We start from the raw sequence: 14,499 nt of genomic DNA on the forward strand, positions 1-14,499 counted from the left end.
CCACTTTTAACTTATACAGAGATATAGGCAAAGTAGTGTACTGTTTGGAAGGGTATTAAAAAATAATGCATAAAACTAGAGGAAATTGAGAGAGATACTTCACAAATTACAGTAAGTTTAAATTTTGAGGGGAATAGCTAGAGGCAAAAGATACCAGAATTAAATCTGGTTTAAGAAAAAACAACGTACATAGGGGAAAATAGAAATAAATTGTAATAGAGAAACATGAAGTTTTGAAAAATGTGAATTAATATTGTAGGGTATAGTAATATATTGCAGTAGAGTATCTGACTCATTCTGTGACATTTGTATTTTTGTTAGAAATAGGTAGATTATTAACAATAAATTAGTTTAATATTGCACAGCATTGGTCAATTTAGTACTTATTTTTAGAGAGAGCATTCTTGAGAAAATAGGTGAGAATTGTACTGGAAAGATACATACATGGTGAGATACTGAGTAGTTGCTTTAAACAACTTCATCGAGAGTATCGAACTTTTTGATAGAGGAATTTGTAAGTTGCAAGCAGGTAGGTAAAATTGACACTTGCTTAAATATTGTTATTAAGCTGCTGGAGTAAATAATTTCTTGGTTATCTTGATCATTTTTATCAGATAAAGACAGATTATTATCATGTTGGAGGAAAAAGCATAGTTGGAAATGAAATTCATATGCAACCTAGAGTTCCTGTATTAGTCAATTGAAATATTTTATTACTATGCTTTCCAATAAGCCACTACATTTTATAATTTTTAATTTGCCCAGTTTTTAATTTTTGTTTGAAGAGTCATCTTTTAAATAGTTTAGTTGCATCATTTTAATTAACAGCATTTTATGATATGTTAAATATTTTCTTGTAAAATTTTATTTTTCTATTAGTTTTAGAAGAATTGGGCTTGTGCTAATATCAAATGATTGGTATTTGATAAAATTGAAGGGACTGTTTGCTGGAACTTAACCACCAGCAATGTGAAATATAAATGCTAAAAGTAACTAAATTTGTAAACAATAGATTATAATGGATGTATAGTCAGAGTTGATGTTTATTTAACCCATATATGTGGTTTGATATAATCTAAGAAGACTAATCTGAGGAATGCCAATATTGCCTCTGCTTGCTAGTGAGCCTGAAACCTTTTCATTATTTCAGTCACTTTTATAGATTAATTTTTTTTAAATACAAGGAATAGAGTGTCCTTTACAGAGCGCTTTCTTAGAGTCTTGTTTAATCTTTAAAACAGTTCTGTGAGTTAGAGTGGGCTGTGCAGTGTGATAATGTGTTTAAGTTCTTTGGCTTTGGAGCAAATTGCATTTGTACAAATCCCAGTTTTATCACCTACAAGCGGTGTGACCCTGGACAAATACTTAACCTTTCCAAGCTTTAGTTTCCTCTTATGTAAAATGGGGATAATGATAGTACTTTGCTGGTAGTGTTATTTTGAGGATGAAAAAATTTAATAACATCTAAAGCATATAGAACTATACCTCAAATTTATTTAATGTTAGCCATTATTATTTTCTGAAAACGTAAATACCATATAGCTATTTAAGAAAAAAGCCGTGGCCGGGAGCCACGCCCCTTCCTTCAAGCCTAAACTTGCACTCACCTGCCAAGCTTCTCTTCCATTAAGGCTCTGTTTCTAAATAAGATCAGTTACAAAATCAAACAAACAAAAACAAAAATAGTTGCTACTTGTTAAGAGGGATAATAGGTTAACTTATTAATGGCTTTTTTCTTATGAGCACGCCTCTGTTTATCAGCTTAGTTAGAGTAGCTTTCAGGACAGGTAAATTTTGTTTGAAATAGGCCTGGAGTTTGAACTTGTTGCCCATGGTTGAGCGGAAGGGTGTGAGTTGAAATGGAAATGGCAGGTGTAAAATAAAGAGTGAGGTAGGACGAGAAACAACCTTTTTCTACTTTAACATTTTTCATGATCTTGGCAGTCAGCTTCTAACAAGCTGTCTTTCAAGTAGAAGAGCAGGTATTTCTTCAGTAAGAGGAGGTACATAGTAGATGCTCCATGAATGGAATGAGTGGAAGATTAAATAGTAAATGATACAGAATGATTGAATTTAATTTGTTAAATCAAAAACAGAAATGGCAAACTAATCCTTCATAAAACCACAAGGATATAACTAATGGTTTAGTAATAATAGAGAGTTAAATTCTAAAATAAATTCATTCCAAGACTTCCAGTAGAATTTTCTTATGGCTCTATTTGGTTTTAGTTTATGTGATAGAATATCACATGATTTGACTGGAGGATTTTTAAATTTATTGTTTATAACTTTGGCATTTAAACTGTTTCCATGTTATCAGAATTTACTTCTTTGTGTTATAGATGATCAGATTGACATGGGTAGAATGTTTTTGTATTTAAAAATGTTCTTGTGTCCCTATAAATTTAATCTATAGTAGTCCTTTATGATTAAACTTAAACTGTTTTCTTTTTTGTATTCTTCATAGTTATTCTTTTGTTTGTTACAGAAATGCTAGTTATCAGGTGCTACAAGTAGCTTTTCTCTTTAGTTAAAGCAGAAAACATCTAAATTAGGAAATACAAACGAGTAGAAATTAAGGATGTCATGTTATAAATAAAAACAACAAAACATTAAATTAGATCTCGAAATTATATTGTGCCCCTTTTTGCTATAGTCTTTTTGAATCCCTGAGAAGGAAGAAAGAAAATAATACTTATTAATTACCTACCATTGTATATATAAATACATATGTATGTGTATTTTTTAAAGAAAATTAACATGTAAGTGTGTCCATATGTCTACAGACAGACATTTACCTCTAAGTAAAACAGGGAAAAATAATAGGAATGAACAAAATCTGAGTGATAAAGAAGATGAATCATCAGAAATTAGGAATCACTTTATAGTCCATGTTAATAAAGTGACAAATGAGACTCTGATTGCAAATATTCAGAATCATAGGAATTTAATATCTGTTTGGGTAAAATATAAATGTATTAATTAATTGTTTCTTGGCATACGATCAAAAAGCAGTTTGAAAAATTTGTAGTATCAATTTATTATGTATTTCTAATTATTAATTCTATGCTATTGGTAATCTCTATATTTCTATAATTTTTAAATACCAAGCAGATAAAATGTTTTATTGATTTCACTCCTTGCATCTAAACGTAAACTCAGTGAAAATCTGAAACATATTCATCCGCAAAAGAATTGATATATACAGTTTTTATTGTTATGAATTTAAGATTTACAGTTCCATTTTTAAGAAGTATACCTTTACATAAAATGTGTTAGTAGGGTTTATACATTAGCAAACAATGTGCTCTATTTCATTGAATCTAGGATGTCGTTGATTATAAGACACACCATTATTTTTATGTCAGTAAGAAAAAAAAAATTTTATGTCAGTAAGAAAAAAAAAATATTGCCAGTTAAAACTATGATATATCCTTCGGTTATTAGGTGAGTCTTGATTTCATAGATGTGAATATATACAAAAAATGTGTATCTTAGAACCACTAAAGTAAACTATTTAATTTTAATGTTCCTACTTTGTCAATATTTTTTAACGTAAAGACCATTTGCTTTTTTTTAAAAGAAGAAACTTTTTTAAGATTAAGAATTAAACTGGGCTGATAAATATATTGATTATGATTAATACTTAGTACTTGTGTTCTTAGTAACAATGAAAGAACTTAGTGAATTCAACTTTTTGAAAAGAATGATGTCCATCCTTAACAGGAAGGAATTTATAGTCCAAGTTACCAAGAGTTTACGATACAATGTTACTTTCACAAATTTGAGGATTAACTAAAATAAAGAATTCTTTTAAAACAGATTATTTTTTCCCACATGAGTTTAGGCTCGAGTCTTGAGTTGAATCTTAAACTGGAGTAATTTCACCAGATTAAATGTGTTTCTTTAAAAAAGAAAGTTTATATTTGATGACTTTAAAAATAGCCTCAGTGTCTTTCACTCGACTTGCAAAGAAAAAAATTATAATGTGAAATAGTATTTTTGCTTGTTTCCTTCCCTTATGATGAATTGGATGCATTAATTACAACAAATGGACTAATTGGATAAGATTCATTGTTTGTCCAATTATTGCAATGAGAGAATCAACAGGGGGCAATTACAGATTGACACTGTGTAGAACGCAGCTTGTTACACAGCCTCTACTAATAACATGTGGGCAGGATTTAGATGAGTGCATAAATTACATCTGAAAATCAAATATAGACATGAAGTATAAACACTGAGGTTTTCTAGTGCCTGTACTTATCAGATGAATTAACATTTCAAATTTATACTTAGTTTTAAATTGCCCTTTGCTGTCTGAAACAAGCTATGTTTTGATATTTAGTTCTTTTGCTTGCCTTAATATCTGTTGCTGCAGTCTGCTAACATTGATAACAGATCTCTTTAATGTTTAAAAAAAACAAAACTTGCATAAAGCCTCTATTATTAATATATTCTGTATTGCTTTAGTGATATTTCTAAGAATAGCAAACTATCAGGTTATTTGAAGAATGTATCTATGATGAAATTTTTGTTGTATTTTTATGAAATTTAATTTTACAATTAATGTAGTGAACTCTTTGTGATCCAAGATGGAAGAATGGAATGCTCTTTGGTAATTGAGTATTTTACTTAAGTGATTTTATTTTACTTTTTCTACTTTGGGATCATCTAATTTTCTTCAGATAAAATTTACAGCTATCATTTGTCATTGTACTGGCAATAGAAATTTCTGGTTGTTCGAAAGTCAGATAAACTTCAACCTTAATAATTTACTAAAAGATAATATAGTTTTATATTTCTCTTTATTCATTAAACTATGTTTATTGATATTAAATATCTATTGACTGGTTGTAGTATAATCATTTTATTTTAAAATCAGTAAGATATGTTGGAAGTAGTAGACTAGGAATAAAGAGACATTTATTATCTTTTACTAAATTTGTGACTTTGGCACTTTATTTCCTTTTTTTGGAGCTGAAGTTTTCCCTGTTAGTATAATGGGAGCAGCACCTGCCTTGCCTATCTCACAGTTTTTCTCAAGATCAATTGAGAGATTGTACGCAAAAGCACTTTGATATTTTAAGTGTTCTACAAATGTAAAATAGTTGTATTATCCTGAATATTTGTCCATAGAGTTTTCTGTACATTTCTCAGCCAGTGGTTCCAAAGCCTGTTGAACATAAGAATCTCTTAGAATTTCTTAGAAGTCTTATTAGAGTCCCACTTAGTAGATCAGAATCCTGGGATTAAGACCTACAAATCTGTATTTTTTTACTTTTTATTCTGAACTGATCTTAGACTTGCAAAAATAGGGCAGAGTTCCCTTAGGCTCTTCACCAAGCTTCCTCAAATGTTAACATCTTGTGTAACGAAAACACAGTTATCAAAACCAGGAAGTAAACACTTTCGAAATGCTATTAACTTATTTAGAGACCTCATGGAAATTTTGTCAGTTGTACCATTTTTCTTGGCCGGGTTCCATTTCAGATCCTTCATTTCATTTTGCTGTCATGTCTCCTTACACTCTTCTAATTTGAGGCAGTTCTGAAGTCTTTGTCTTTTATGATATTTTCAATTTTGAAGCATATTGGCCAGTTATGTCTCTCAATTTGGGTTTATCTCATCTTTTCTAACTAGGCATCTCTATTTTTAACAGACAGCCTTCTAATGAAGCCTTACTCACCACACATTTAGGAATTACTAACCAATACCAACCTAATTTTTGTTCCCCTTCGTAGTGTCACCTATATACCATTTTAGAACTTAGAATAAACTGATACAACTTCATTGTTTCCAAGAATCAGTGTTCTATGTAAGTAACCCTAGTTTTTAAATCCTAAAATATATCTCTTTTTTACTCAGAATTTTGTCAGTCAATAATGACTCCAGGTTTTAGAATCAACTTTTTTCCTACCATGGAAATGTACCTTTTTTGAACAGAAAGGACAAGTGTAAATGTTTTGGACTTTGAAGGGTTTAATAGGAAACTACTATATCTGAAATATCTCTTAGAAAGTTAGGATTTGAAAAAGACTTTTGAATGGGTTAAGACTGGTTAATAAGTTTATGAAATAAGATGCTATTCTGGGCCTATAGAACAATATTGAAAGAAAATACAGAATGTATGGAAAATAAAATAAAAAAAAATTTTTTTACAGTACATTTTCCAAATTAATATAATGAAGGTTTATCTAAGATATTATGGCAAACATTTTTATCTAACCTACACCCCTTCACCAAGAAGGCTGAGTGTTTAAGATTGATTTGGCAACACTTATTAGTATTTCTTTTCTAGAGATTTAGGCAATATTTATCTATAAAAATAATGTTTAAGCAGCTTGGTCCACTGTCCTTAGAGAGTTCTCATTTAATTACCTTATACCACTAGACAGGAACAATCGAAGCTCTTCATAGTTATTGATAAATGCAAAAAGATTTAAATATTTCTGCTTCTGATTTCATTGAAGTTTATTCAGTGGGATGTGAGCCTTTAAGCAGCCACATAGATCCTGTATCAAAATGTATTTCACATAAATCATTTGGCTACCCAACACCGAGAAGATGCCTTTGTAAGGAATATATTGAAGAGTATTAATAGACGTTGATTTGTGTTTCATAGGAAATTGTTATTTATGTAACTAAACTTTCCTTTTACTAGCTTGTTCTCATCTACAGACTAGTCTAACACATGGATTTAGGTTTGAAGATGAATAGCAAATGAAGGAATGCATCAAATATATATCTCTACTACCTAATTTTTCTTAGGGTTATCCCTGACCTTACCATTGAAAATCATCTACACAAGTGCCTTAGGTTGTATTAAGTAATCACAATCAGCATAGTGGTTCCCCTTAGGAGGAGGTTGTTAATGGAAGAGGAGGCATAGGAGGAGACTTCTGGGAAACTAATGATGTCTTATTTCTTGATCTTGAAGTTGGCTACATATTTATGTTCATCTGAGAAAATTCACTGAGCTGTACTCTTTTGATGTGTGCTTTTCTCAATTTACATTATACTTTAATATTAGTGGACTATTAGGTTTAGGAAAAATGAGAGCTGGCATTTGGGGGCATTTTGAGATTGTGACATCTGTGGGATATCCATATGTGTATATCCAGTAAACGATTTATAAATCTGAAGCTTGGGGGAAAGCTCTGAACTAGAGATAAGAGATTTTAGAATCTTCTAAGTGGTAGTTAAGAATAGATTCAGTTAAATCTCCTAGTATATGGAGAGGGAAGAAGGCTGAAGACAGAACTTTGAGAAAAGTACCAAAGTTTACGGGACTGGCAGGAAAGAGTTGTCCAGGGCTGAATCCTGCTGAAAACCAGATACTAAGAATAGATGGAACAAGAGGAGGGAAAGAAGTTTAGTGAGAACCAGAAGAGTCTTATTTCATGGAGGAAAAAGGGTGCAGAAAAAGAAAAAGTAATTAGTTATATGCTGGTAGATAAAACTTTTTAAATTTCTATTGGATTTAGCATTAGAAAGATCATTTGTGGCCTTAGACATTAGGAGTTCAAGCTTTGGAGTGAGGCGTACTTAATTTCTATCTCTATTCTTACTATTGGTGTGACTTTAAACAAGTTATTTAATTTCTCTAAGCCTCAATTTCCTCTTCTTATAAAATAACAGTATTTGCCTTTTCAGAATTGTATAAACATCAAGTGAGAGAATGCATGTAAAGTCAGCAGAGGCTGACTTAGTAAACACTGAATAAATAGAAGCTCTGAATATGAAAAGTGGTTTTAAGAGTTCAGATTATAGTGGGTTGAGGAATGAAACTGAAACAGTCAGCATAGAGAACTTCTTTTGAGAACTGTGGATGAGACGGAGGAAGAGCAAGATCATGTGGTATCTGATATGACCTCAAGAGAGACTTTTATTTTAGCAAGGAAACCAGAGTAAGGAAAAGGGACCAGAAGGGGGAGGAACTAATCATAGTGGTTAGTTCCTTAATGTTGTTTCAGAATGTCTTTTTGTGCTTCCTCTGATTTCCTGGTTCCAACATAAGCTATATTTTTACTCTTACTTACTTTCTTCACATACTGAGAAGAGTGCAGGTGAGATACCAAGTAAGAATTACCATTATCCTGTTGAAGGTAATATAATCATACCAATACAAGAATAACCTGGGAATAAATCATTCTAGAATTTTTTTCTGACCTCACATCTAGCCATCCAGTCAATAACCAAGTCCTATTGGTTCTGCTTCCAAAATAAAAAATTGTATCTTTCTTTACCTCTTCGTGCACATTGCCATGGCCTTATATTGCACTTTTCATCTCTCACTTGAATTGTCATTTCCGTTATCACTGATTTCCCTGCCTTGCATTTCGCTTCCTTCTAGTTGCATTGCTCTCTTGCTTAAACTTCTTTTCCCCCCAATTGTATTGAGATATAATTGAGACATGTTAACATTGTATTCATTTAAAATGTACAACATGATTTATAGATTTGATATACATGTATGTAGGGGAGGAAGACATTTCCTCTACCCACTCTGGGTTCTTCTGGCCGGAGAACGAATTAAATTCACATGAGACAGAATAACAGGAGAAAATGAAACAAAGCTTTATAAAATGTATACATGGGAGAGGCTCAGGCAACCTGAGCAACTCGCCAAAATGGCTGAAGCCACCACCTTAAATATCATCTTCAGCTAAAGACAAAGGAGGCTGTTGGGGGTGGGGGCAATCAGTTACGGGAGATTACCAGACAAGTACAGTAAAGAAGATGCAGATTTAAGAGTTTCTAGAGATAAGGTCATCCCCCCTTCTTCCTGGTACGGAGAGGGAGACACCTTTACAGATGGAGATTTCCTTTACAATGTAAATGTCTCTTAACAAAGGGTAAGTAAATTCTGCTTTTCAGAGTTGCTTTCCTGTATGCAGTTTTTTAAGTAACCAGCCCAAAATAATCCTCATGCCAAAGAGACATATCTTGGGGTGGCCAATTCCAGTCCCCCACATAATATTTTGAAATTATTACTGCAGTAAGTTTAGTTAACATTCATCACCTCATGTAGTTAGAATTCTTTTTCTTGCAATGGGAACGTTTAAGATCTCTCTTAGCAACTTAAAAATATACAATACAGTATTGTTAACTATAGTCACCATGCTATACATTACAGCCCCAGAGCTTGCTTATGGTCACGTGCTGCATAACAACATTTCAGTCAACGATAGACCACATAGATGACGGTGGTCCCATAATACTAGTACCATATAGCCTAGGTTTGTGGTAGGCTATACCATCTAGGTTTGTGTAAGTGCACTCCATGAATGTTCACACAACAACAAAATTGCCTAATGACACATTTCCCTGTCATTAAGTAACACATGACTGTATTTAAAATTCTCATGTCTTCTAATTGCTCTATTTTCTTTTCATTCATTCAGAAATATCTCAGTGCCATTTGTTGTTAATGGTAAACAAGACAGATAGATTCCTTTTAAATTCCTGCTTTATGGAGCTTTGGTCTTAAACTAAAATGTTAACTCCTTGCATATTATGCAAGGCCTTCTGCAATCTTCACCCTATCTAGATGGCCATCTCTCTGCTTCCTCCTTCAGTACTCTGTATGTTCCTGACATGCTGTTATCACTGCCTGTTCTCCTCGTTTTTCTCTGATATCTCCCTACCCGAAATGTGCTTGACAACTTCTTTCACTACCTGTTGAACTCCCTTTCATCATTCAATTCCTATCTCAAACTACCTTTTCTGTAAAGCCTCCTTTGCTCTTCTTAAACAAAAGAACTTCTTCCTTTGTGTTCACTTTACATCCAATGCTAACTTCCACTTTAGCTTTTTAAGTGTGATTTAACCCACACATCAATGGACAGCTAATTTTCGACAAGGGAGCCAAGAGCATACACGGGAGAAAGGAAAGTTTCTTCTATAAATGGTGCTAGGGAAACTGGACAGTCACATGCGAAAGAATGAAAGTAGACCATTATCTTACACCGTACACAAAAATTAACTCAACATTTACTAAAGACTTAAATGTAAGACCTGAAACTATGAAACTTTTAGAAGCAAACGTAGGCAGTGCACCCTTCGACATCAGTCTCAGCAGCATATTTTCAAGTGCCATGTCTGATCGGGCAAGGGAACCAATAGAAAAAAGTAAACAAATGGGACTACAACAAACCAAAAAGCTTCTGCATAGCAAAGGAAACCATCAACAAGACAAAAAAGACAACCTAACAATTGGGAGAAGATATTTGGAAAGCATACATCTGATAAGGGGTTAATAACCAAAATATATGAAGAACTCATACATCTCAACAACAACAAAACTAGGGGCCGGCCCAATGGTGCAGCAGTTAAGTGCGCACATTCCACTTCGGTGGCCCGGGTTTCACCAGTTTGGATCCCGCGTGCGGACATGGCACCGTTTGGCATGCCGTGCTGTGGTAGGTGTCCCACATATAAAGTGGAGGAAGATGTGCATGGATGTTAGCTCAGGACCAGTCTTCCTCAGCAAAAAGAGGAGGATTGGCTCAGGGCTAATCTTCCAAAAAACCCAATTAAAAAATGGGCAAAAGATCTGAATAGACATTTCTCCAAAGAAGATATACAGATGGCCAATAGGCACATGAAAAGATGTTCAACATCACTAATTATCAGGGAAATGCAAATCAAAACTACAATGAGGTATCACCCCATACCTGTCAGAATGGCTTTAATTAACAAGACAGGAAATAAGTGTTAGAGAGGATGTGGAGAAAAGGGAATGCTCATACACTGCTGCTGGGAGTGCAAACTGGTGCAGCCACTATAGAAAACCATATGGAGATTCCCCAGAAACTTGAGACTAGAACTGCCATGCAATCCAGCTATTCCACTGCTGAGTATTTATCCAAAGAATGAAAACATGAATGCGTAAAGATGTATGCACCCCTCTGTTCACTGCAGCATTATTCACATTACTCAAGACTTGGAGGCAACCTACTACCCATCAAGGGATGAATGGCTAAAGATGTGGTATATACACAGTGCAATACTACTCAGCCATAAAAAAAGGGATGAAATCTGGCCATTCATGACTACATGGATGGACCTTGAGGGTATTATGCTAAGCAAAATAAGTCAGAGAGAGAAAGCCAAATACCATATGGTTTCACTCATAAATAGAAGATAAAAACAACAACTACTGAACACCTAGAGATAGAGACTGGATTGGTGGTTACCAGAGGGAAAGCAGGGAGGGAGGAGGGCAAAAGAGGTGATTAGGCACATGTGTATGGTGATGGATTGTAAATAGTCTTTGGTGAACCTGATGTAATCTACACAGAAATCGAAATATAGTGATGTACACCCAGAATTTATATAATGTTATAAACCACTGTTTATCACAATAAAAAAACATTCTAATATCTTTTTGCTTTATCATACCTGAAACTATTTGGGAAGTTTTCTGTGTTTGGAATACTGATTTTTAACATAGAATTTTCTTGGTTAGCAATTAGCATAGTTTGTGATTAGTATGGTGCTTTAACATCATGCCCTCCCATCTGTTAGACCACATGAGGAAATGTGGGAGCTCTGTACTTCTACCTCTGATCAGGAAAAAAAATGAAAAGCATACTTTCATTTTAGACATTTGTATTTTCTATGTGTGTGTAAATATTAATATATATATATACACATAAACATATGCATAGATACATCAGAAAAACAGGCAGGTAAACGTGTACATATTGTGGAAATATATAAAGTAAAAGGAGGGGTGTAGTGGTTAAGTTTGTGTGCTCTGCTTTGGCAGCCTGGGGTTCGCAGGTTCAGATCCCGGTGCAGACCTACACACCACTTGTCAGGCCACGCTGTGGCAGCATCTCACATAAAATAGAGGAAGGTTGCCGCAGCTCAGCGACAATCTTCCTCACACACACAAAAAAGTAAAAGGAAGTTTTTACTCTCTAGGAACGTATACTCTAGCTAAGATAAACCTTAACATAAATGAAATAATTAAAGAACAATTAATTGTTAAAAGTATTTTAAGTAAAGGAGAAATTACTGTAGGTAGAAAGAGGTAGAGGCTTTTAGGGAATAGGTGGGATTCAAGGACATTAAGTAGAATTTGTGTTTAGGAAGAGGTAGAAGGAAAAAAATCCCTCATTCCAAATATATAAGATAATAAAAAATGAATTAATTACTAATTATAGTTACATCACCTGACATTTTGCCCATGAAAAATAACATTGAGCCTAAGAAACATGTGATAGAACTTGACTGCCTTGCCGTGCTTAGAAATTGTTAACTGTATATTGGTCTGTATTTGTTCCATTAGAATACAGTTTTTGTTTTGAAAAAGTATTTTTGGATTTCATGATAATTATCATCTTTGGTTGAACATTCAAGAGATATAAAATGGAAGAAAGTTTATCCTGACAATCTTAATTTGAGCAAAAATGGAAAAATGCAAAGAGTTCTTACTGTTTACTCTTTTTCTCTTGAAACAGCAAACTCATTATTACGTTGGGTAAGAAACAAAAAAGAAAGAATGAGTCTTCAGATGAGATATCTGATGCAGAGCAGATGCCACAGCATACACTCAAAGAGGAAGATTCTCAAGTGAGTATTAAAATTTTTTCTGAGAAATGAAGCACTGGTAGAATTATTTAGATAGCATAATACTGCTTTATGGATATTCATACTGTAGTTTAATAGTGAAAATACATTTTATTGTATGGTAGAATGTATATGACAGCATTATTACAATATGCTCCTACTAGTATTACCATAGAATGTTAGACCTGGGAGGAAACTTACATATCCTCTCCAAACCCCTCGTATTTCAGATAATGAAACTGAAGCCCAGAGAGGTTAAGTAACAATCCAAAGTCCCTGATGGCTTTTAGTATGGAGAAGTATCTGCTGTTATTATCCTGTACTTATAAAGTACTCCTGAATAAATTTAATGATGGAGATATTAATTTTTAAAATCACATACAAATGATAAAGCAAATGGATTGAATCATCCCTAGAGATAATTCCTTTGGTCTGCTTCTGTCAAAAACAATTATATTAAAAATCCCCTACTGCAAACAAAAATACTGTGCATTTTGCCTTTTTTAAAAAAATTTGTGAATAGGTGGATATTCAAAATAAGCTTGTGAAGTTAAAAAATATATATATAATGAAGGTCATAATAATTCAGGCCACCCTCTGCTCTCCAATAATTAAAGTATGACCTATAGGCCGTAGGGGTGGTGGCAGTTGTTGAATTATGGGGCCAGAAAGCCCCTGAATGGCCTTTCTTCTTCCTTATGCAGCTTCTTATCCAATGGGAGAGTAGTGGCTCAAGGCTCCTGGGCTGCTGCAAGAGTTGAGGTAAGGGCAGTGACTGAAGCTCCTCATATTATATGGCCTGGCTTTTTCTTCACATGTCATCAGTAACTTAGGCAAACTTATAATTAAGCGTGAGAAAATTTACTTTAATTTTTACTAGAATAATGCTGGCCATTTTTCTATTATGTAATTACCAAACAATGAAATGATAGAATAGGTTAACATGCACATTTCTTCCATACCTTTCACTGTAGTATTATAGGTTGTTTGACAGATGTGTTCCTTTAACACAGAAAAATGAGAAGGAAAAAAATATTTTCTAATAAACAATGTTAAATCTATATTATTGGTATATTTAAATGTTTCATTATATAAATAAATGATAGAAAGGTCCATGTAGCTTTCAACCACAATGGATTGCCAAGACTTGAAGGCTTGAAAAGTAATTTAATCTTAAGGTTTGGAAATCTAAAAATGTTAATCTGACATTTAATTTTTTACCTTTAATCTTAGTAGAGAGTAGTTCAATGGTCTGACCCTTTTTAGAGACTTAAATTTTTTTTCAAAAGCCCCTTCAGCAGATTCTATTAGGATTATTATGAGAAATAGGTAATATGTCGTTATCGTAATGAAGTATTAGTCATTAAAAAATTAGTCATCAAAAATATATGCTTAAAAAAAAGCATAATATTTCTGACCTCTGTGTCAAGTGCTGTGGACTGATATGTCTTCAGCCTTTAAGACATGAGAAGAAAAAAGCTAGAAAAAATAAGTTTGAAGAAAGATTTTGTCAGTATTTTAAATTGTACTTTGAAAAACATTATGGAGAAACAAAGCCAGAAAAAAGCACATTAGCCCAAAATGTGGACATCAAATTAGGTTTTTTTGGTTTTTTTTTTTAAGTAGTAGAGATATTGTATGACAGAGAAAGATATTTGGTGAGAGTGGCACCCTGTTTGTCTTTGCCTAATGTGTAATATATGCTCTAGTGGAACATAATTTATGGTGAAATCAGCTATAATCTTATAACTCATAGACTTTTAAATTAACCTTTTAGACTGGTAAAGTCTTCATATGATGAGGAAGCAGTAAATGAGTGGCTTTCATTCTATCTTGTGAAGAATTAACTAAATGTACACTTTTGTGAGTTCAAAGGATTCTTTTAGACCACTCGCTTACTATTTACTAAAGATTTAA

The 14,499-nt window shown here is 33.2% G+C and overlaps 1 protein-coding gene across 13 annotated transcripts in view; it reads left to right on the forward strand.

Moving 5' to 3' along the window:
• The window catches only part of CHD9 (chromodomain helicase DNA binding protein 9), a 228,646-nt gene that overhangs the window by 130,522 nt on the left and 83,625 nt on the right, over positions 1-14,499 (forward strand). For all 13 annotated transcript variants that reach the window (XM_070500253.1, XM_070500252.1, XM_070500257.1 and 10 more), the window contains one exon: positions 12,474-12,585. In XM_070500253.1, the coding sequence (XP_070356354.1) occupies positions 12,474-12,585 (112 nt within the window). The remainder of the gene's footprint in view (positions 1-12,473; positions 12,586-14,499) is intronic.

This window comes from Equus asinus, chromosome 28, assembly GCF_041296235.1.
Source record: "Equus asinus isolate D_3611 breed Donkey chromosome 28, EquAss-T2T_v2, whole genome shotgun sequence".
Taxonomy (NCBI): Eukaryota; Metazoa; Chordata; class Mammalia; order Perissodactyla; family Equidae; genus Equus; species Equus asinus.